At 39.6% G+C, this 23,872-nt stretch overlaps 1 protein-coding gene across 1 annotated transcript in view; it reads left to right on the forward strand.

The window, feature by feature from the left end:
- The window catches only part of MET (MET proto-oncogene, receptor tyrosine kinase), a 215,901-nt gene that overhangs the window by 37,458 nt on the left and 154,571 nt on the right, over window positions 1–23,872 (forward strand). Inside the window, exon 2 of the mRNA XM_089672085.1 lies at window positions 8,087–9,292. Within this exon, the coding sequence (XP_089528211.1) occupies window positions 8,102–9,292 (1,191 nt within the window). The 5' untranslated portion in view covers window positions 8,087–8,101. The remainder of the gene's footprint in view (window positions 1–8,086; window positions 9,293–23,872) is intronic.

Raw genomic sequence — 23,872 nt, forward strand, 5'->3', positions numbered from 1 at the left:
TATCAGTGCCCATCAGTGCTGCCTATCCATGCCACTTCATCAGTGCTCATCAGTGATGCCTATCAGTGCAACCTCATCAACGTATATCAGTGAAGGAAAAAAATTACCTGTTTGCTAAATTTTATAATAGAAACAAAGAAAAACTTTTTTTTCTCCAATTTTTTTGCTCTTTTTTTGTTTATAGCGCAAAAAATAAAACACCTGGTGGCGATCAAATACCACCAAAAGAAAGCTCTATTTGTGTGAAAAAAAATTATAAAAACTTAATATGGGTACAATGTTGCATGACTGCGCTATTGTCATTCAAAGTGCAACAGTGCTGAAAGCTGAAAATTGGTGTGGGCAGGAAGGGGGTATAAGTGTCCAGTAGGCAAGTAGTTAAAAGAATGCATTATTCAACTACTAAAAGTGTTAAACTACAGTAAAACTTTACTTCTACCTTTAAATAATTTAATTAGCTATTTAAAAAAAAAAGAGTATAAAGTAAAAGCAGTGCTTTTTTACACTTGTATATTTAACCAATCATTTTTTACATATTAATTCTTCATGATCCGTGTAATTGGGAGTGTGGCAGGGGCGTGCCCATTGCTTACATACTTTATGGTATAAGGTGTCTTTCTCATTTTGAAAAGTTGGGAAGTATATGTGTCTATATGCATGTGTGTGTTTATGCAAGTTCCAGTGTACACCTGCATACAGCAATTGATATATATATATACATAATATATATATATATATATATATATATATACATATATATATATACAGTATCTCCCAGAAGTGAGTACAACACCCCTTACATTTTTGTAAATATTTTATTATGTCTTTTCATGTGACAACACTGAAGAAATGACACTTTGCTACAATGTAAAGTAGTGAGTGTACAGCTTGTATAACAGTGTAAATTTGCTGTCCCCTCAAAATAACTCAACACACAGTCATTAATGTCTAAACCACTAGCAACAAAAGTGAGTACAAGGGTAGATTTTTTGTTGGGATTTAATGAAGTTTCCTGTGGCCAGGTAAGTATCACCAAATGAACTGGCTATCATTCAAGGGAACTTGCTGCTTTGTCCTTCAAATGCAGTAAGGCAAGGCATGTAAGGTAGGACCACCTGGCACCTTCTCTTTATTATAATATTGATTTATAATGATTTTGATTAGTCCCTGTGCAGTAAAAAAAGAAAAACCTGCCAGAAAAAGCAGTGAGGCACTGTGAGGGGCTTCCACAAACCATATACAAAATGTGCCCATTTTGTTGTGGTTACAAGGTAGTGACGTTGAGCGTCTTGTCAGTATTAGAAAGTCATAATTGGCTGCAGATTTGTGGGGGCTGCGGTGGAAAAGGAGTCCAGTTAAATTCACACTTACTGGCAAAATTAAGCAAAGCTTTTCCGATCTGTTATAATTAGCAGTTTAAACCACAAATTCAAATATCAGCACTACGCCCTCATTTTCATGGGCATACCAATCCGTATACCCATGCAAAAGGCTGTTTTCCATGTGGGATACACAGGTGTTCCATGAATCCACGTGCAGGTAGTCCCATTCATGTCAGTTGGGATGTAGCAGCTGTATGGATACAGCCTTTGGTACTAATTTGACAGCCATGTGAGTGGGGGAGAGTGGCCTTGAACATAGTGTCCACCCATCCACACTCATGTGGCTGTCAAATTGGGACCAGTGGCTACATCCTCTATCAACTATATAAACCATGGATGGACAAAGCTCCCACTGCAGCTTTTGTATTTTAAAATACAAAATACTTGAACATCAGTTTTCTGCCTGGCTCCTTAGTTTTTTTATCAATAGAGGGATTTTCAAGGGGAGGGAGTCAACAGGGCCACCCAGTGAGCAAATTTGTACAGTTTTTGACTAGCTGTAGAAAATGGAAGGTGGAAAGGTTACTTCAAATAAGCAACTTTTTTGCAACAGACCTTAACATTTTTGATATTGGAGTTTTATGGGGCTCTAGGCAGTAGGCCTTGGAAAAACAAGAGTTATTTTAAAAGGCTTTAAGCCAGATATACAGACACATTTCCAAGGTTTCTGTTGCTTGGATAACATACTGGAATCAGCATGTTTTATGTGTTTTTTGGTAATTTTTTGATTGATTATTTATTAAATGTATTAGAGTTGTTATAAATAAATTTAATGAACAAATTAAAAAAAAGAAAAAGAAAAAATGAAACGATCTGTTTTGTATTGTGCTAAAGCTGTGCATAACATGATCACGCTGTAGAAAAGTATGCAATCTATGAATGGTCAGTTTCTGGAAAGCTCTGTTTTTTAATGAAACATTTCCAGTGGGAACCACCATCCTGTCAGATGTAATGTAATATTTTTGTGTATTCTAGAATGTTATAGATAGGCTGGAATGTGCCTGGGCTTTCATGTTCGGAAAGACTCTCATCCATTGACATATTAGTGACCTACGACCTTTCTACGTTTCATCTTATTTCCTTTCTCTAAGTTCTACACTGGCATGAAAGGTGATAAGAGGAAAATATCCTAATTTACTAGGTTTGTGAAACACCTGTTTACAATAGATCAGTTACACATGGAAACAGATCTGCAGCATTTCATTTTTTGGGCTGTCCTGGGAAAGTTTCTTAGGGCATTCATAATAGAAATTTGTACCAACCATCAAAAGAATAACCTTTTTTTCAGCCTTTAGGCATTGCACACTGTGTCCCTGGAAGGGAAACGTCACAGCTGCCTTTTAGTGTGAGTTCCTTTGCACAGTCTACTTCACTAAGTACATAGCCCCAGGTACTGTTTATCTAAAAGATAAAAGCATATGGACCAAAGTACAAAACTTTGTGCGAAAGTAAAAACACATTTGTACTGCTAACAAGTACCAGTTTATGTCAACACAAAATTACAAACCGCACAGTGGGGGAGATTTACTAAAACTGGTGCACACAGAATCTGGTGTGGCTGGACATGGTAACCAATCAGCTTCTAACTTCAGCTTGCTCAAATAAGCTTTGACAATAAAATCTGTAAGCTGATTGGCTAACATGCACAGTTGAACCAGATTATGTGTGCACCAGTTTTAGTAATTCTCTCCCAGTAGGTGCAATAATGGGGAAAGTTACTATAGTTGATTTCAAATAAAACAAGTGCAAGGTTTCTTGATACAAAACATGGGTTATATTGTAAATTATCCTTTTGGTACAAGAACTAATATTGAGTCGTAAAAGCTGAACTCCAGGTATGATCTTTATTGCATACTAAGGAGATTGTAAAGTCAAATTGTAACATGCATGGTAAGGTTTACATACAGTCAGGTCCATAAATATTGGGACATCGACACAATTCTAACATTTCTGGCTCTATACACCACCACAATGGATTTGAAATGAAACGAACAAGATGTGCTTTAACTGCAGACTGTCAGCTTTAATTTGAGGGTATTTACATCCAAATCAAGTGAACGGTGTAGGAATTACAACAGTTTGCATATGTGCCTCCCACTTTTTAAGGGACCAAAAGTAATGGGACAGAATAATAATCATAAATCAAACTTTCACTTTTTAATACTTGGTTGCAAATCCTTTGCAGTCAATTACAGCCTGAAGTCTGGAACGCATAGACATCACCATACGCTGGGTTTCATCCCTGGTGATGCTCTGCCAGGCCTCTACTGCAACTGTCTTCAGTTCCTGCTTGTTCTTGGGGCATTTTCCCTTCAGTTTTGTCTTCAGCAAGTGAAATGCTCAATCGGATTCAGGTCAGGTGATTGGCTATTGCAGAACATTCCACTTCTTTCCCTTAAAAAACTCTTTGGTTGCTTTTGCAGTCTGCTTTGGGTCATTGTCCATCTGCACTGTGAAGTGGCATCCAATGAGTTCTGAAGCCTTTGGCTGAATATGAGCAGATAATATTGCCCGTAACACTTCAGAATTCATCCTGCTGCTTTTGTCAACAGTCACATCATCAATAAATACGAGAGAACCAGTTCCATTGGCAGCCATACATGCCCACGCCATGACACTACCACCACCATGCTTCACTGACAAGGTGGTATGCTTAGGATCATGAGCAGTTCCTTTCCTTCTCCATACTCTTCTCTTCCCATCACTCTGGTACAAGTTGATGTTGGTCTCATCTGTCCATAGGATGTTGTTCCAGAACTGTGAAGGCTTTTTTAGATGTCGTTTGGCAAACTCTAATCTGACCTTCCTGTTTTTGAGGCTCACCAATGGTTTACATCTTGTGGTGAACCCTCTGTATTCACTCTGGTGAAGTCTTCTCTTGATTGTTGACTTTGACACACATACACCTACCTCCTGGAGAGTGTTCTTGATCTGGCCAACTGTTGTGAAGGGTGTTTTCTGCACCAGGGAAAGAATTCTTCGGTCATCCACCACAGTTGTTTTCCGTGGTCTTCCGGGTCTTTTGGTGTTGCTGAGCTCACTGGTGTGTTCCTTCTTTTTAAGAATGTTCCAAACAGTTGTTTTAGCCACGCTTAATGTTTTTGCTATCTCTCTGATGGGTTTGTTTTGTTTTTTCAGCCTAATGATGGCTTGCTTCACTGATGGTGACAGCTCTTTGGATCTCATCTTGAGAGTTGACAGCAACAGATTCCAAATGCAAATAGCACACTTGAAATGAACTCTGGACCTTTTATCTGCTCATTGTAATTGGGATAATGAAGGAATAACACACACCTGGCCATGGAACAGCTAAGAAGCCAATTGTCCCATTACTTTTGGTCCCTTAAAAAGTGGGAGGCACATATGCAAACTGTTGTAATTCCTACACCGTTTACCTGATTTGGATGTAAATACCCTCAAATTAAAGCTGACAGTCTGCAGTTGTTAAAGCACATCTTGTTTGTTTCATTTCAAATCCATTGTGGTGGTGTATAGAGTCAAAAATGTTAGAATTGTGTCAATGTCCCAATATTTATGGACCTGACTGTATGTACCAAAAAATACACCGCACAGACTATAAAGTGATCTCTGCATGCACAGTATGTTCCTAACTGTTTGTAATGTGTGGATGCATCTGTTTTGTTGCATTACATTTTTATATTCTTGTACACTTTATTTCTGTATAATTACACTTTATTATTGGGAAATATGTGACAGCATATGCAGAACTAAATTAGAGCCCCACAGCCTAGCTAGTGATCATATTTATTTATTACAGGTCCTTATATAGTTGTGTCATTTTACACAGCTCTCAAAGAGCATACAATCTTAGATCCCTAACTCATATTCATATACACACAGGCCAATTTGGACAGAAGCCAATTAACCTACTGGCATGTATTTGGAGTGTGGAAGTAAACCCACGCAACCACAGGGAGAACACGCAAACTCCAGAAAGGTGGTGCCATGGTTGGGATTTGAACCAATGACCCTAGTGCTGCTATGCAGAAGTGCTAACCATTTATCCACTGTGCAGCCCACAAACTACCATAAGGGCATTTGGTCATGTCCATGGTGGAGACTTGCACCCCTGTCTACTGTGGCACATTATGACTCTGAGAAGAAGGCCTGTGTAAGTTCTGAGTCAATCCCAATGGAAGCCTACACAGGTTTGAGGGTCCTCTTCCAATCACCAAGCACCAGTGCTGTCAACTAATAGGAGAGTGAGTCAATTGATCAATACTGGGTATTTCTGTTCTTACCCAAACAGAGTGGAAGGAAGAAAGGAAATGTGATTACAGTTGCAAGAAAAAGTATGTGAACCCCTTGGGATTACGTGGAGTTTTTCAAGAATTGGGCATAAAATGTGCTCTGAACGTCAGCTAAGTCACAACAATAGAAGAACACAGTCTGCTGAACATAATACTACACAAACATTAGATGTTGCCATTAGTTGAATTACTAAATCCGTAAAGAATGTTGTCTTAGCTTAGTAAATCAGGTGAACCTACAACTGCTTTGAATCGCGTTGAATGATTGAATTGATGGTTAAAGTGAATGCACCTTCATTCAGTAAACATTCACTTTACTAAGTGAAAATTGTTTAACCCTTTAATATATCAACCACAATAAGACAAGAAATGTTGACATTTTTTAACTGCTTTCTGTACTGCTATAGGGTGGAACGGGTGCGCAAAAACACGTATATATACGTGATTTCGCATTTCCAGGTAGGGGGTGCACTCCCTACCCACGCCGCCGTTCACGGCCACGGCTGTCAATCTCTGGGTCCCGGCCAGTGATTATTTGCTGGCACCTGGTGATTACTGAGCATCTCCGATGGGGAGGAGAACTGTCAGCTCGTGCGCACGGCTTTGGGTGACTGTGCGCAGCACAACCATGCAAAGCAGTGTGCTTACAGTGAAGCACACAGAAACAAGTAAAACAGCACACAGTTAACCCTTTGATCCCCCCTCATGTTAACCCCTTCCTGCCCAGTGCCATTAGTACAGTGCCTGTGATTTGTTTTAGCACTGATCACTGTATTGGTGTCAATGGCGATGTCAGTGACACCAAGTCAGTTCCCCCAGTGTCAGAATGCCTGCCGCAGTCCTGCTGTAAGTCGCTGATCACCACCATTACTAGTAAAAATAAAAAATGTAATTAAAAAATCCCAGTATATATACCGCCATTTGTAAACGCTATATCTTTCACAGAAACCAATTAATTTACACATATTGGGATTTTTTATAGCAAAGACATGCAGCAGAATACATTTCGGTCTACGTTTATGACGAAATTTGATTTTTACTTTTTTTTTTTACTGAACATGTTTAATAGCAAAACTATAGTTTTTTTCTCAAAATTGTTGGTCTTTTTTCTTTTCATATAAAAAAAAATAAAAAAAATGCACAGGCAATCAAATGCTACCAAAAGAAAGCTCAATTCATGGGAAAAAAAGGACATAACTTTCATTTGGGTGCAGCGTTGCATGACCACGCAATTGTCAGTTAAAGTAACAGCGCCGTAACGCAAAAAATGGCCTGGTCAGGAAGGGGGATAAAATCTCAGGAGGGCAAGTGGTTAAGATTTACTTAATGCTTCAAAACACTGAAACTACCAACAAATTCCATAGGTGTAATAATCCTTGTGACTTAGTTTAACTATGGCAGTTGAAGGACATATCTGATTGGTTATGTATTACTAAATATTTGGAATTGCTAGGCCAGCAACCAACCATGCTTGGAACATTTGCTGGTTAATGCTAAAGAACTTTGTTGATTTCATGCTCTGCAGAAGCTATGAAGAGATACAAAATAGCAAGTCAAAGGTCATTTGCACATTTTATTTTTTTTGCAGAAATAGCTAATAATACACAGTATAGTGAAACATACTTTTTCTTTCATCCTGGAGTGTCGGAAGACTTGTGTCCTCTACCCAAGTTCAATTTCATATCTTCCATTGGCAAAAGTGAAACTATGTTTTTTAAGTAGACATCATGACAGGTGCATTTTAAGGAAGCCTTAAAATATCTTAACCCATACTAGCCAAACAAAGTTTGAGATTAACATTTTTGTTGTGGCTGTCATATAACCACCAACAGACAAAATAAGCCCTTGGTTTGCCCTTGAAGTCATGGGACTCAGTGACCAACCTGGTCTGCTGTTAATTGCTAGCTTATTTTGCTAGTTAACATACAGTAGGGTAGTATTTTTCAGGAAAGATTATGCATTTCCTTGGCCTCTGCTAACAACATCTGACATTTTTCTTTAATTGTGTGATTCATTTTTACTCAATAACTTTAACGTTGTACCACTAGAAAAACAAGATGCGTGACTCATAGTGTGTTTGTGGTGCTCACACTTGTATGAAGCCACTGTAATTGGCCTTGCGTTTCACAGAGCACGAAATGTCACACTGGTCATTGGTCTGAACCACATCAAACCACACCATTCTATCTCAGGATAAAAGAAAAGTGTGAGCTTAGTAAACTTAATCACTGCTGGGGATAAAATTGGTGTTGTTACCACAAAAATACAGACCATCATTGTTTAAGAATGAGCTCAATTCTATTATGTTAAATCTGTCCCTCATTTCTATTTTTAATTATTATATCATCCCATAGTGCTTGTTTGTGCTGTCTAGACATGTGCAAGGGGACTATAGTTTTCCTGCATTGACTGTTTTTTTTTTCTTCTGAACAGCTTATTTGGACCAAGATGTCAGGGAATGTGTCGGTTCCATCAGTTCTGGTAATCTTCTTTGGACTAGTTTGGAATAGTGTTGAACAGTGCGAGGAGGCAGCTAAGATTTCAGAGATGAACCTTGATATCAAATATAACCTCCAGTCCTTCACCGCTGATACACAAATACATAATATTCTTCAGCACAATGGCTACATTTATGTGGGGGCAGTGAATAAGCTCTTTGTACTGAATGAAAACCTCACTAAAGTATATGAGTACAAAACAGGACCTGTAATGGAGCTGTCTGACTGTGGAGGACCTTGTGAGGGCTGTCTGGAAAAGGAAAAGTCATCAAATGGTACTTGGAAGGACAATGTCAATATGGCTTTACTTTTTGAAGACTTCTATGAGGAGCAGCTGATAAGCTGTGGAAGTGTCCATCAAGGAACCTGTCAGCGGCATGTGCTCAACCCTAAGAAACCCTGGGACATAGGTCATGATGTTCACTGTTTGTTCTCCTCACCGATTACAAATGTTACAGATTATTGTCCTGACTGTGTTGTCAGTGACTTGGGAAGTAAAATCCTGGTAATGGAAAAGGATAGGTTTGTCACATTCTATGCAGGCAACACTCTTAGAGGGTCACCCTCTAGTCTTCATTCAGTGTCGGTCCGGAGACTAAAAGAGACACAAGATGGCTTTGAGTTTCTCACAGATGATTCTTACATGGATGTCCTCCCCAAATTTAGAGAATCATATCCAATCCACTACATTTATACCTTTAAAAGTAAAGACTTTATTTACTTTTTAACAGTACAGAAAGAATCTTTGGACTCCCAGGCCTATCACACTAGAATCATCAGATTCTGTGCTTCAGACTCTGAGTTGCGTTCCTATATTGAAATGCCTTTTGAGTGTTTCTATACAGAGAGGCGAAGGAAAAGGATGGCTATGGGAGAGAATTTCAATATCTTACAAGCTGCCACAATCAGTAAGGCAGGGGAAACATTGGCAAGTGAGACTAACTTCAGTCCGGATGATGACATTTTGTACGCTGTCTTTGCTCAAAGTAAGCCGGACTCTGCCGAATTGACAAACAGATCTGCTGTATGTGCAGTATCTATAAACAGGATCAATGAGGTCTTCAGCCAAGGTGTAGGAATGCACACCAACTGTCTGGATCATTTTTATGGAAGAGGTGGCCACAATGCATGTATTAACAAGGTGGGTTTCATGTGTTTTGTCCACAGTAAGCTCTTCATATAAATACTACTTATATACTAGCATAACAGTGTATTGCATTTCCGCCATGAAGCGCAATCTATTCACATTTGTTAAAAAAAGTTATATAGTGTATCATGCTTCTCAACAAAACATAATATAAGAAAACATTTCACTCAATTCATAAAACCACCATCACTCATATTTATAGAAGTCACTTGTCTTTGAATAGTAAGTTGTGGATGAATTTTTGCAGCACTAAGTTAACCAAAAGTATCAACTGGTGCCATAAAGTATGTGGTGGGTGGCCCATTATTTCCAATACAGTTTTACTGCATATAAGTTATCAACATTTGGGAGAGCTTTCAATTTTCATTTAGGAAACAAACTATTCCCTCAGCTTCCCATGTGAAGTATACACTTTATATAAACATTAGCAGACTTCATACAGATGCTTTAAAAAAAAAAAAAAAAAGAAAAATTGGTCATTCAATAGGCCGACGTTGCCACCAATGGTAAAAAAAATTGGCCGATTTTTGTCCCGTATACGACCGGCATTTAATTATTTCTGTCCCTTGCAGAGAGCTCCGCTGTTATATTTGACATGAAAATGTATTGCGGTTGCAATAATGTATCCATTTGTATCCATTTCGGATACAGATGTTTTTATTTGGATACAAATAGATACATTGTTACAACCGCAATACTTTTTCATGTCAAATATAATAACGGACTGGAATTCTTCTTTTTCTTCTTTTTCTTTTTCTTCTTCTTCTTCTTTTTCTTATTCCTCTTCTTTCTCTTCCTCTTCTTTTTCTTCTTCTTGCAGGTCACGACTCATGCGCAGATTTTTTTATCGGTAAAACAATCGGCCGATTTGCCCATCGTTGCCGGGAAAATCGCCCAATCTGCAAAATCGGCCGATTTTTTTCCAACTTTACCAATAAAAAAAATGTACCAAAACCCCGAAAAACGGCCGACCAAATAACCCACTAATGGTGCAAAAAAAAAATCGGCCGATTTTCGACCCGTCTATGGCCTGCATTAGTCTATACCTTTACTATCTATCACTGCCAGCTGCAGTCTCAGGGTTGTGTTAGGAAGAGAAACAACAGCTTCCCACTACATGTGCACCACCCTTCCCCAGTCTCCAACCAAAGACGAAACACCTATTGCAGTGAATGCCTGTAATTTGAATTCCAAGAGCTACACAGACTTCTGGTAAAAGCAGCAAACCAATTACAAACTGACTTGAGCAGCAGTTGTATATCTTATTTTATTTTAACACAAATGTGGAGTTTTTGTTTAAACCCGTGCTACCCACCCTGGCATCTCCTTTAAAACTTCTTAAAGCCCAGGGGGCGGGAAGGATCAGCATTCACTTGACCTCTGTGATTGGTTGTCACAGTAATCACATGATCGGAAACTGATCATGTGCCAGCTACCAATGGTTTCTTGAGAGACGTTTTCGGCAGCTTGGTCTTTGTGCTGGGAGCATGCAGGGAGTACGCTTCCGCCACCTAAACATTGCCCGCCCAGCAACGCATATGTTTGGCATGCAGACATTAAAGCCCAGTCTGCTGCCACCACACATATGGGTTACTGGGGTGTAAAGGGGTTAACAAGTTTTGAGTGTATGCATGCTAACCAGACTCAAAAAAAGCTTCATTAACCCCTTGACGCCGCTGTAACACAAATATGCGGCCTCACAGAACTGGGCTTTTTTCCGTGGGGCAGCATATTTGTGTACCTGTCTTTGTGCTGGGAGTGTGCCACACAGCACCTTCCCAGCACAAAGACCGCAGTGTCACTGAGAACCCCGGGTCCCGTTCTAACGATTGGGACCCGGGACTCCCGATTGCGGGTCACTTGATCCCTGTGATAGCATCTGATTGGCTATCACAGTAATCAGTCACTGTACAGCCCGGGCCCCTTGTTTTTTTTTTCTCTCTCCTGGCATAGTGGGGGAAAAAAATGTTTGTAAAAAATAAATAAATAAATAAAAAGTAAAAAAGAAAAGAAAAAATAAAGAAGAAATACCTAGATCAAGGTTTGATCTAGTTCAGTGCCAGGGTAAGTGTTTGGGTCAAGGACAGGGTCAAAGGTCAAGGTCAAAAGGTCAGGGTCAAAGGTCAGGATTTTAAAAAAATGGTATCAGTGTCAGTGTCAGTGTGTTTTAGGTAACAAAAAAACGAAATGCGCACTATTGTTTCTTGGCTGTACTATGGGCACAAACAACAAATAACATACACATATATGGTATTGATGCGATCGTCAAGAGCTGGAAACTTTATTTTGGGTTGTTCTTTGATGGTAGGTTATGGCAGTAACAAGAAACACACAGCTAAATTTAAAAAAAGATTTATTTTTTTTTACTATTTTGGGCCAGTTTTCCTTTGTTAATACAAAACAATCAGGAAATATCCATTACCACTTACCACCAAATGAAAGCCCAATTTGTCCTGACAAAAAACAAGGTATAATTCACCTGGATGTACAAAGTAGTTGTGATGATAAGTACAGTTTTACTAACACATGTGAACATTGCAAATTTGTGCTTAGGCATTTAGATTTGGTTTACCCTTACGTGTGAAAGGGTTAAAGTACACTGAGCATACACAGTACACCCTTTACTTTTCCCACCACTGCCTCTCCCACTTCTTTTGCTGGGTATTCCTTAATGTCAAAATGACAGCCAGGAGTTCCTGTATTATGCAGCAACTAATACAGCTTCTGCTGTCAAAAGTCTGACCTTAGTGTTTATAAACACTGTTCAAGAGTGGGTGGAAGCGCTCATACTTCTCTTAGAGTTAGATGTTCAGGAATGATGTAAAGATATTTGCATTGTTGGCAAATCCAAGAAGCTAGGGACTGACTCAATATACATCAAACTCCCTCTATAATTAAAATATAACTTTTTAAGTGGTCTATACAAAGTTTCTATGTAATGTTAAAAAACACTGCACAATTATAAGGCTCAGCACTCTGCATTGAGCTCCGCTTGCCTAAAACTCTAAAGCAAGCAGATCACATTTAAAATGAATGAAGAAAAAAAGTCAGGAAGAGCGCCCAGTCACATAATCTGCCAAAGTCACTGTGACCAGCCTCTAAGTGTTAAAGTGAAAGTTTACCCTAGAATTACTGTGTGAACATTGTGTCAAGATAAATGCATAGCACCATGGTTGACTTCTGTCTGCACTCTGGTTGTCCAGCAGTCAGCACTGGAAACTGCTGACCATTTACCAGTGACATTGTGAAACTCATGGTGTCACTCAGCACCCCTACATGCTATCTATGTCTTTGACAGCATTAAGGCACAGAGTAAGCTTTTTCCAGCTAGGCTTTGCAATCACAATGCACTGACCAGCCACTTTATTAGGTACGCCTTGCTAGTGCCAAGTAAATATCCCCCACACCAATAAACCACCACCACCAGCCTGAACAGTTGATACAAGGCAGGATGAATCCATGCTTTCATGTTGTTTACATCAAATTCTGACCCTACCATCTGAATGTCGCAGCTGAAATTGAGATTCAACAGACCAGGCAATGTTTTTCCAATCTTCTTTTGTCCAATTTTGGTGAGGCTGTGCTAATTGTAGCCTCCGTTTCCTGTTCTTAGCTGGCAGGAGTGGCACCCGTTGTGGCCTTCTGCTGCTGTAGTCCATCTGCTTCAAGGTTCGACATGGTGTGCATTCAGAGATGGTGTTCTGCATACCTTGGTTGTAACGAGTGCTTATCTGAGGTAACATTGCCTCTCTGTCATCTCGAACCAGTCTGCCCATTCTCCTCTGACCTCTGACATCAACAAGGCATTGTCGTCCACATAACTGCCGCTCACTGGATATTTTTTCTTTTTTTTGGACCATTCTCTGTAAACTCTACAGATGGTTGTTCATGAAAATTCCAGTAGATTAGTAGACCATGCCATGTTCAAAGTCACCTAAATCTCCTTTTTTCCTCATTCTGATGATCGGTTTGAACTTGAACAAGTCTTCATCACATCTGAATGCCTAAATAAAATGAGTTTCTGCCATGTGATTGGCTGTATAGCTATTGTGTTACCAAGCAATTGAACAGGTGTACCTAATAAAGTGGCCGGTGAGTGTATGTAGCTAATATGGGGTGGGGGCTGATTGACACATGAGTGTGCATGGCTTGCATGTTCCAATTTTGATTGCTGAAAAATAAGAGTGCAGGCAGAGGTCAAACAAAGCACTATGAATTTATAAGGCCCCATGTACACGGGACACTTCTGAACGATGGAAACTGACTGCTGGAAAAAGTAGGTTAAAAAATGTCTGTTTAGCCACGTTCGCATAACGCTTTTTTGCGCTTTTATGCACGTTTATGCGCATTTGCATTTAGAAGCATTTTTTAAAGATAAGCACAGGAGAACCTCCCAAATGCCCAGAATGCACTGAAAAGTGGTAAATGATTAACTATTTCAGACTGTTTCAGAGAAATACAGAGAGTAGAAGAAGACACAGCAGTATGTGTTGAGATTAGTTTAGGTGTGAGTTGCTCATTAACATTTCTTTTGTTTCCAATGGTGGGAAAGGTGTCTGGTGGAGGGAATCATTAAGGCCACCTGGCAGGGGGTCTTGATGAGGACTTTGCAGTGTGAATGGTCATTAACATTTTTTTTGTTTCCAAGGGTGGGAGAGGTCTGAAGTGTGAATTGGTCATTACAATGTGTGACAAGCTTAGTAGGAACATCCTGTGTTTAGTGTTTTGTCCATTTGAGTACCTTGAAAACACTGCATGCATTTTTCATGATGAAAAAAGGCTCTGGATAGCATCGGGAACTGGAAGAGTTAAAAAAAATTTGCAAACGCTTATAAACGCGATTTGCCGCGTTTACAAGCATTTGAAATGCTGATAAAATTGACTGCTGAATGCAAGTTTTCTGCATTAAAAAAACAACAACTGTAAACTCAAATGCCTGTAAACGACTGTAAACGAAGATGTGTACATGGACACATAGGAAAACATTAGGGTGAGTTCAGGGGCTGCTGAAAAAAACGCTGAACAGCTCCTAAATGTGAGTTTATCAGCTGCAATGTACATGAGCCCTAAAGGTACATGTGTTATATGGCTGTTCATAGAGTAGTTCTAGGGTGAACATCCCCCTCAGGTATAGAGCTCGAGGACACCGCAGGCTCCATACTGCAATAACCTTCATTTTAGAAGTAGGCTGTTAAAGGCAGGCCACTGTGGGGAGGAACTATGCTGTGTATAAGGAAGAGCGGACCAAGATATACACTCTTCACTACAACTAGGCCTCAGTAGACACCCAGCACATGTTTACAGTCATAATGGGGTTTATTTACTAAAGCTGGAGAGTCCAAAATCAGACTCCCTTCTGCCTAGAAACCAATCAGCTTCTAACCTCAGCTTGTTCAATGAAGCTTTGGCAATGAAACCTGGAAGCTGATTGGTTTCTATGCAGAAGGGAGTCTGATTTTGGACTCTCCAGCTTTAGTAAATAAACCCCAATGTGTCTATAAAATGAACAAAACTTAGAAATGACTAGGAATGCCTATGATGCAAACCTGGCCCTAAGATCAGAAGTCACACCATTACACCACCAGTGCCATTATAATTTACACAGATGACTCCATTCTGTTTAAAAACATTGATTTAAGGCTGATATAAAGAAAGCATTTGCAGAGTAAAATTGAATCTGGGGAAATAAAATTTTGTCTGGCATAGAGCGGTGTTCCTGGTCAGCAGCTGCTTCTTGGTGGGTGAATCATTTACTTGCTGACAGAAAATGTCTCAGGGGGACACAGTGGCACAACAATCACAGCATGGATTAACCCTTTCATTTTGCTTTCGTCCTCTCAGTGCACGGCAGCTGTCATATAAATCCTGTCTCTCTCTTTGTAGTCTGGAAGTCATATGTGACATTACAGCAACTGACAGAGCCAGTTTAAGGATCTGGCTTTTGAGCCAAGTTAATGTCTCTGATCAAGAGTACATTTAATAATCAGGGGATATTCCAGAGAGTACAGCTATTAACATCCTGTTTTTGGTGGACATCTTTACTGATTTAACCCTGGTTATAACTAAGGTTACTGATATACTGCATGTGTGAAATTCCATGATGCAAGGTATAGTCACATCTTGCACCAGGACTTACCACTCCGATTGTCTTGGGCTGCCATTTAGAGACATTCCTAATGTTGGCTACATGAATTGAGCTAATCAGGGCTTTTTTTTTCAGGAGATAGGTGCAAGAACTACCCCCCCACCCAGCCACTGATAATGGCAAGTGACAAGTCAGTAGTGGCATCCTAAGTACAGTACTGTCCCGGCACAAAAAAAGGCTTGGATATATTTATTCACACTGATTATAAGCGATTAAACTGATAAAACAGAATAAAATTAATAAATCAGAGATTTATCAAGTTTATCGAATATCAATTGTCCCTTATTGCTCAAAGAAATATCTGTGTGTGCCAGAGAGCCATTTGTAATATAGATTGATAGGAAAACCATTTGTAATCTATCATTTACATTTATGATTTATAGAATATAATATAGAGTGATTGATACTTTCAGTTAATCGCAAAACGTGGAAGAACAGCATGCGTGTTGCATTGTACCGTATTTTAATTGTTAAATGACTTATTTCTAGATCAATCACAAATCGCTATGTGTATGCCCACCTTAGGAGATGTGGTGTGACTCCATGATATAATCAGCTTTAAGCCCAACACCAGGTTGCTATTAAATTTACTCACGTTACTTCCCTTCCCCTTACATTGCATTCACCTTGCTGGGCAGCACAGTGGCTCAGTGGTTAGCACTTCCACCTAACAGCACTTGGGTTATCGGTTTGAATCCTAACCATTGCCTTACCTGCACAGAGTTTGCATGTCCTCCCTGTGTCTGTGTGGGTTTCCTCCCATACTCCAAAGACATTCTGGCAGGTAAATTGGCCAAAGTGTATGATTGTGAGTTAGGGACAGGGGCGGACTGACCATTTGGAAACTCGGGCACTGCCCGAGGGCCCGGGGTCAGTAGGGGGCCCCATGAGATGCCCCTGGCACCTTTTTCATGGGCTTTTGAGTTTGGGCAAGGACACAGGGGCCCCATGATCCCCTATTGCCGGGGGGCCCCATGAGTTGTCAGTCTGCCCCTGGTTAGGGACCAAAGGCTGGCATTACATTATACAATTTTCTTAGGGCTCATGTACACTGCAGCTCTTAAACTGACGTTCAGGAGCTGTTCAGCGTTCAGCAATCCCTGAACTCTCCCTAATGTTTTCCTATGTGTCCATGTACACATAGTCGTTTACAGTCGTTTACAGGCAGTTGAGGTTACAGTCGTTTTTTTGAACACACCAAACTTGCGTTCAGGAGTAGATTTTACCGGCGTTTCAAATGCCAAATGCTTGTAAACGTGTGTAAACGCTTGTAAATGTGGTTAACCGCGTTTGCGTTTAGAAGCGTTTTTTAACTGTTCCATGTCCAGATGCTGTCCCGTGCCTTTTTTCATCATCAGAAATGCATGCAAAGCGTTTTCCATGTATTCAAATGGACCTAGTACACCAGTGCAGTCAGTTCCACATTTTGCATGAAGCAAAAAATGTTAGAACGTGCTGCATTATGCTCATGATGGGATCCATAGTGAATACAACCAGAAAAGACAGGTCACCTCAACACATACTGCTCTCTCTGCTTCTATTCCTCTCAAAATGTCTGAAATAGTAAATTGTTTTATTATTTTTCAGTGCATTCTGGGCATTTGGGAAGGTCTCCTGAGGTTATCTTTTAAAAACGCTTCTAAACGCAAACGCACTTTAACGTGCCTAAACGAGGTATGCAAACGCGGCTAAACTGGCGTTTTTTAACCTACGTTTCCAGCAGTCAGTTTCCATCATTCAGAAGAGTTTTCCAAACGCCCTGTGTACATGAGCCCTTATTCAAATTTCCGTTAGATTTACCTTCAACTATGTAGTGCAAGGGCCTGCCTGTTTCTATACAAATTGAAAATGTTTAGGTTTGATCTCATATTATAAGCTTTTGGTAAATCTAAAGGAAAATTGTCCAAGGAAATTGTATAATGTATGGCCAGCCTTAGATTGTAAGCTCCTTGAGGGTAGGGACTGATGTACAATATATGTAAAGCCCTGTGTCAATTGATGGTATTATATAAGTACCTGATATAATAAACAAATTGCACAGGTTAAACGCTTGTTTGGCTAGGGGGAAAGGAATAAATACAAATGCTTACTTTACTCCTCAGCCCTGCAGGATTCCTCTTCAGCATGTGACTAGTTCCCCAAAGCTGCTTATTTTTTCAGCCTCACCAGTTGCAGCTGTCTGACATCATCACATACTGTGCAGTACCAGCAGTTGAACATTGTATGGAAGGGCAGCAAGGCCCGCATTGCAAAATGTTGGACAGTGGCATAGAACGCAGGCTGCCAGGAGAATAAGCAGAAAAAGGTTTTGTTCTTATTCCTTTCCCTGCTAGCTAAATGAGCATTTAACCACTGCACCATGGGGTTGGGGGGGATCCTTACTGCATGGGTAAATTTAACAGCAGCCTGGCATTAGGGTGAAATTGATATTAAAGGCAAAATTAAAACAAAAAAAACAAAAAAAAAAAACATGTTATACTTACCTGTTCTGTGCAGTGGTTTTACACAGCATAGTCCCAATTCTCCTCTTCCCGGGCCCCCTTCCGGCACTCCTGGCCCCTCCCTCCTGCTGCGTGCCCCCCGGGGCAAGCAGCTTGCTATGGGGGCACCCACGCAGGCTTGCTTCTGAGCTGCTTCCTTGTGTGCTCAGCCCTGCCCCCTCTCTCTCCTCATTGGCTTACTGGCTGTGATTGACAACAGCAGGTGCCAATGGCTCCAGCTGCTGTCTCAGCCAATGAGGAGGGAAAGTCCCCAGAGAGCCCACAGAATGCATGAAGGTAAAAAACATTATGCCTATACAACCACTTTAAACATGCACCTAAATGAAGTATCAACTTCAGTTTAGCTTCAATTTGTTAGTGTGTTTAAATTTGCTAGTATTTCTCTTAAATATGCATCGTTTAGGAGATATTCAGTGTCTCTGCAGCCGATGTCGTCACCGGTGCATGATCTCTGAAGGAACAGCAGACACTTGCCGTTCCTTCAGAGCACATGCACAGGAGTGATATCATTTTGGCTCGGCCAATCAACCCGAAGACCAGGTGAAGATGGAATCCCTGTCAGCGGTGACAGGGCTTCGTTCTAAGGTAAGTCTTTCATAATGTGCGAGTATGCGATGCATACTCGCACATCATGACATTATTTTGCAGGGATTTTTTTTTTTTTGGATGGTTTACTACCTCTTTAAGGTTTGTGCTACACAGTCTATTCTTTCACATTCAAAATCTCTGCTACCTATTTGACCACTGATTGTGGGTTTAGGAATAATTACGTAAGTCAGCTCTCATTTACACTGGTACTGTCAAACCTGCATTTACATGCTTTTAAAGGACATGTCTAAGTGCACATACAGTATATGCATGTAATGATTTTTCAGTGATGCTGTTCACACTGTGCTTTTACCTGTGTTTAAGTGCAGTCAGTTTAGCTACATTTATAGAAAATAGAATTCTGCGCATCCGGGATCAGATTAGAAACTCTAAACACGTCTAAGGACAGGTAAACACATGTAAACATAAATGTGGCTAAATGCGGCTAAAGTATGCACATCTAAAAGCAGGAAAAAAGTGATCTGGGAGGCAATAAGGTTGTTTACATTTCCCAGATGACTGCGACTTCTGCATGTAGAAAAGCTAGTTCAATTATCAATGAGGCCCAAATCCCGAGACCAAAAAGGATCTGTATAACAAAACCCTAACCGCAGAAAGGAGATATAAATTCCATCTGTAATTACAGCTTCTGTCTGTATGTAGTTATCATGTAACTTTTGTGTGTTAAAACACGTTTCCAAAAGTAAGTGATTGCAAAAGTGATTTTCCAAAATTTCCCACTTTCCTATGAAGAATAGGGAGATGAAGCTTTTGTGTCTACATGCTACATTCATGTATAAAACAGATTAGGAAGAATTTGCATCCCTACAACTAAAACTTGAGTAGTTGAGTACCAACGGTCATGTTTTTCCACCAGTCATGTCATGTCATGTTTTACCACCAGTCATGTCATGTCATGTTTTACCACCAGTCATATCATGTCATGTTTTACCACCAGTCATGTCATGTCATGTTTTACCACCAGTCATATCATGTCATGTTTTACCAACAGTCATGTCATATCATGTTTTACCACCAGTCATGTCATGTCATGTTTTACCACCAGTCATGTCATGTCATGTTTTACCACCAGTCATGTCATGTCATGTTTTACCACCAGTCATGTCATGTCATGTTTTACCACCAGTCATATCATGTCATGTTTTACCACCAGTCATGTCATATCATGTTTTACCACCAGTCATGTCATATCATGTTTTACCACCAGTCATGTCATGTCATGTTTTACCACCAGTCATGTCATATCATGTTTTACCACCAGTCATGTCATGTCATGTTTTACCACCAGTCATGTCATGTCATGTTTTACCGCCAGTCATGTCATATCATGTTTTACCACCAGTCATGTCATATCATGTTTTACCGCCAGTCATGTCATGTCATGTTTTACCACCAGTCATGTCATATCATGTTTTACCACCAGTCATGTCATATCATGTTTTACCACCAGTCATGTCATGTCATGTTTTACCACCAGTCATGTTTTACCACCAGTCATGTCATGTTTTACCACGTCACGAATCACTTACTTATTTGTAGTCCTGAGGTGGCCACACACAATTCCATATGATCATTCCATTGATCATGCAAGTGACCAACATGACCAGATTAATTTAGAACCATAAACCACAGACCCTCCATTAGATTGATTTAGTGATTTGGCAAGTCAATCACGCATTGCAGAATTTTATTGATCATGTCTGATCGAACAAATAAATATTTGCATGTATGTCAGACAGCCGATCGTAATACAGATCAATTAAATGATTGTTTTCAATAGATCATTTCTGATAGATTGAATTTTCAATCAATACCATATATATTGCATGGGTCAATATTTGAAATTAATTGGTGAGTTTGGAATCTTTATTTAAGTACTGTTTTATTTCTTATACTTAGTAACACAGAAAATATACTACCAGTTCATATTACTTTGCTTGATGTCCATGGAATACTATATGTGTATACCAGAAGACAAAAGATATTAAAAAACTTGATCAGCTCACCGTAGCTCAGATTAACGGTAGTAATATATTATTAAAAACAGAGTGATTGTACAATACATATGTACACACATATGGGATACTTAGTAAGCATTAGCAGAGAACCTGGTAACTATCCAAGACAAAAGACACAAGAAAGCTTGTCTTGTATGTACAAAGTAAACTGATTGTTCCCAGGATATTATGCTGTGCATGGCTTGGGATGAAGCCCTTTAACTTTAATCATAAGAACCTAAGGTTACATCAGGTTTGGATTATCAGCAAGCACGTTTATCAAGTCAATGACAATGCATGTAACATCAGGAATGTTCTACTTTACTATATCTTCTTCTTGTCACCTTGTTCCACAGCTCCATAGATGTTTATCTTTATATGAGGGATTTAATAGTCATCTGCTTTGTACTGATAACATCAATCATTTGCCCAACAGGTGTTTTTTTTTTAATCTTCCAGTAGAACATACACTCACCGGCCACTTTATTAGGTACACTTGTTCAATTGCTTGGTTACACAAATTGCTAATTAGCCAATCATATGGCAGCACCTCAATGTATTTAGTAGGGGTGGACTGACAACTCATGGGGCCCCTGGGCAATAGGGGATCATGGGGCCCCTGTGTCCTTGCCCAAACTCAAAAAAGCCTATGAAAAGGTACCGGGGGGCATCTCATGGGGCCCCCTACTGACCCCGGGCCCTCAGGCAGTGCCCGAGTTTCCAAATGGTCAGTCTGCCCCTGGTATTTAGGCATGTAGACGTGGTGAAGACGACTTGCTTAAGTTCAAACTGAGCATCAAAATGGGGAAGGAAGGGGGTGACTTTGAAGGTGGCAGGGTCTACTGATCTACTGGGATTTTCATGCACAACCATCTCTAGGGTTTACAGAGAATGGTCCGAAAGACAGAAAATATCCACTGAGCAGCAGTTGTGTGGACGAAAATGAGTATTTCAAAAACTGCTGATCTACTGGGATTTTCATGCACAACCATCTCTAGGGCTTAAAGAGAATGATCTGAAAAGTATCCAGTGAGCACCAGTTGTGTGGACAAAAATGCCCTGTTGATGTCAGAGATCAGAGGAGAATAGGCAGACTGGTTCAAGATGATAGAAAGGCAACAAAATGGGATTTAAGTAACTTTGAATGTGGCATGGTTGTTGGTGCCAGACGGGCAGGTCTGAGTATTTCAAAAACTGCTGATCTACCGGGATTTTCATGCACAACCATCTCTAGGGTTTAAAAAGAATGATCTGAAAAACATCCAGTGAGCACCAGTTGTGTGAATGAAAATGCCTTCTTGATGTCAGAGGTCAGAGGAGAATGGGCAGACTGGTTGCTGCGTCATGCAGATGTTAGGGTCATAATTTGGTGTAAATAACAAAAAAGCAAAGACCGTCCTGCCTTGTATTAACGTTTAGGCTGGTGGTGGTGGTGGTGTAAGGGTGTTGGTGATATTTTCTTGGCACTAGCACAGGTGTACCTAATAAAGTGGCCAGTGAGTGTATATTAATTCTGCTAGTGAAAAATGTGTGCATTTGAACCATACTACAATGAGTGATGATTGAGGGGATAAAAAATATATTTGAAATGTAGTTTGTAAGGAAAGACATCAATGAGCTGCCATACTGATAGCCATTCATAATATCTGTGGTGTCTTCATAGTATCATAAAATTATATATAGATCTGTAACTATGTTAACAGGCCAGCAAAAACTCTTTCTGAGTGTAAGTAAACCTAAAATGATTACAACACAGATAGGATTTAGGAACAGGTGCAACTGTGCTCGGTAATCCTGAAAGAATGACATGAATTTCTAAGACAGAAAAAGAGAGATTGTCACAGGTTCTACTCAGTCTAGACCAGTGTTTCTCAACTCCAGTCCTCATGGACCCCCAACAGGTCATGTTTTCAGGATTTCCCTCAGATGAAACAGCTGTGGTAATTACTAAGGCAGTGAAACTGATCAAATCACCTGTGCAAAATAATGGAAATCCTGAAAACATGACCTGTTGGGGGTCCATGAGGACTGGAGTTGAGAAACACTGGTCTGGACCATGGGTGTTCAACTTTTTGACTTTCCTGGGCCACATTGGAAGAGGAGGAATTGTCTTGGGCCACACATAAAATACACTAAGAAAAAGGATAGCTGATGATTAGAAAAAGACATGCTGGTAGGTTCATTGGCTTTGGTCTAAATTGGCCCTAGTATGTGTATGAATGTATAGAATGTACACCCCTTGAGGGTTAAGGACTGAGGTGAATGTATAATATATATGTAAAGCGCTGTGTAAATTGACGGCGCTATATAAGTACCTGTAATAAAAATAATAATAAAAAAAAGTCAGACGAATCACACGTTAATGATCACTGATATAGATCATTTTCTTAAAATATTTTTTATTATAAAAGTAAAAGAAGGTAATATAAAACTAGGACGATATTTGACACTGTTTTTGATAAACTAACACATCAATATCTGGTTTGATGGATGTTGTAGCAATTCTCAATGAATTCTCAAGGTGCTCATCAGATATTTTGGTTCTAATTTTGCCCTCTGTGTGCTTCATCCTTGAAAATAGTCGCTCACAAATATAGGGGCTACCAAAAACTGATCACATTAATAAGGTGTGATAGTGTAGAGTGGAATATTTTTCTTTGGGAAGATATAACTTATAAAAGTTCAGTAAAGAGATACTGGGGTTGATATACTAATGGTAAATATACTGTGTACTGCAAGTGCTGCTGCTCCAGAGCTTGGTAAATGAGGTAAAGCTTCATTTTGCAAAGAATACCTTAAAAAACAGTATTTTTGCTTGCACGTGATTGGATGATAGAAATCAGCAGAGCTTTCCCTCATTTCAAAGCTTCCCCTCAGATTTAGAGCAACTGCATTTGCAGTGCACAGAATACAGCCGAACCTTGGTTTACAAACGCCTCGGTCAGTGTAAATTTCGGTTTATGAATGAAAATCCTTTGAAAATAATGCTTTGGTTTATGAATTTTTTTCTTAATATGAACGGATTAACTGGTTTTCAATGCATCTATAAATTTTTTTTAATCATGTCACTGTACAGTATTTATGCATTTAAAGTGCACTATATAAAGAGTTTTGAACAGATAAAACTTTTTTTGACTTTTTTCTGACCTCTGGAATGGATTAATTGGTTTTCAATGCATTTACGAATTAATTTTTAATCATGGCCCTGTACAGTATTTATGCCTTTAAAGTGCACTTTATAAAGAGTTTTGAACAGATAAAAGACTTTTTTTTTACTTTTTTCTGACCTCCGGAACGGATTAGTTGGTTTTCAATACATTCC

Source organism: Staurois parvus, unplaced genomic scaffold, assembly GCF_062004578.1.
Source record: "Staurois parvus isolate SC_StPar_1 unplaced genomic scaffold, SC_StPar_1.0 ptg000120l, whole genome shotgun sequence".
Classification (NCBI taxonomy): domain Eukaryota; kingdom Metazoa; phylum Chordata; class Amphibia; order Anura; family Ranidae; genus Staurois; species Staurois parvus.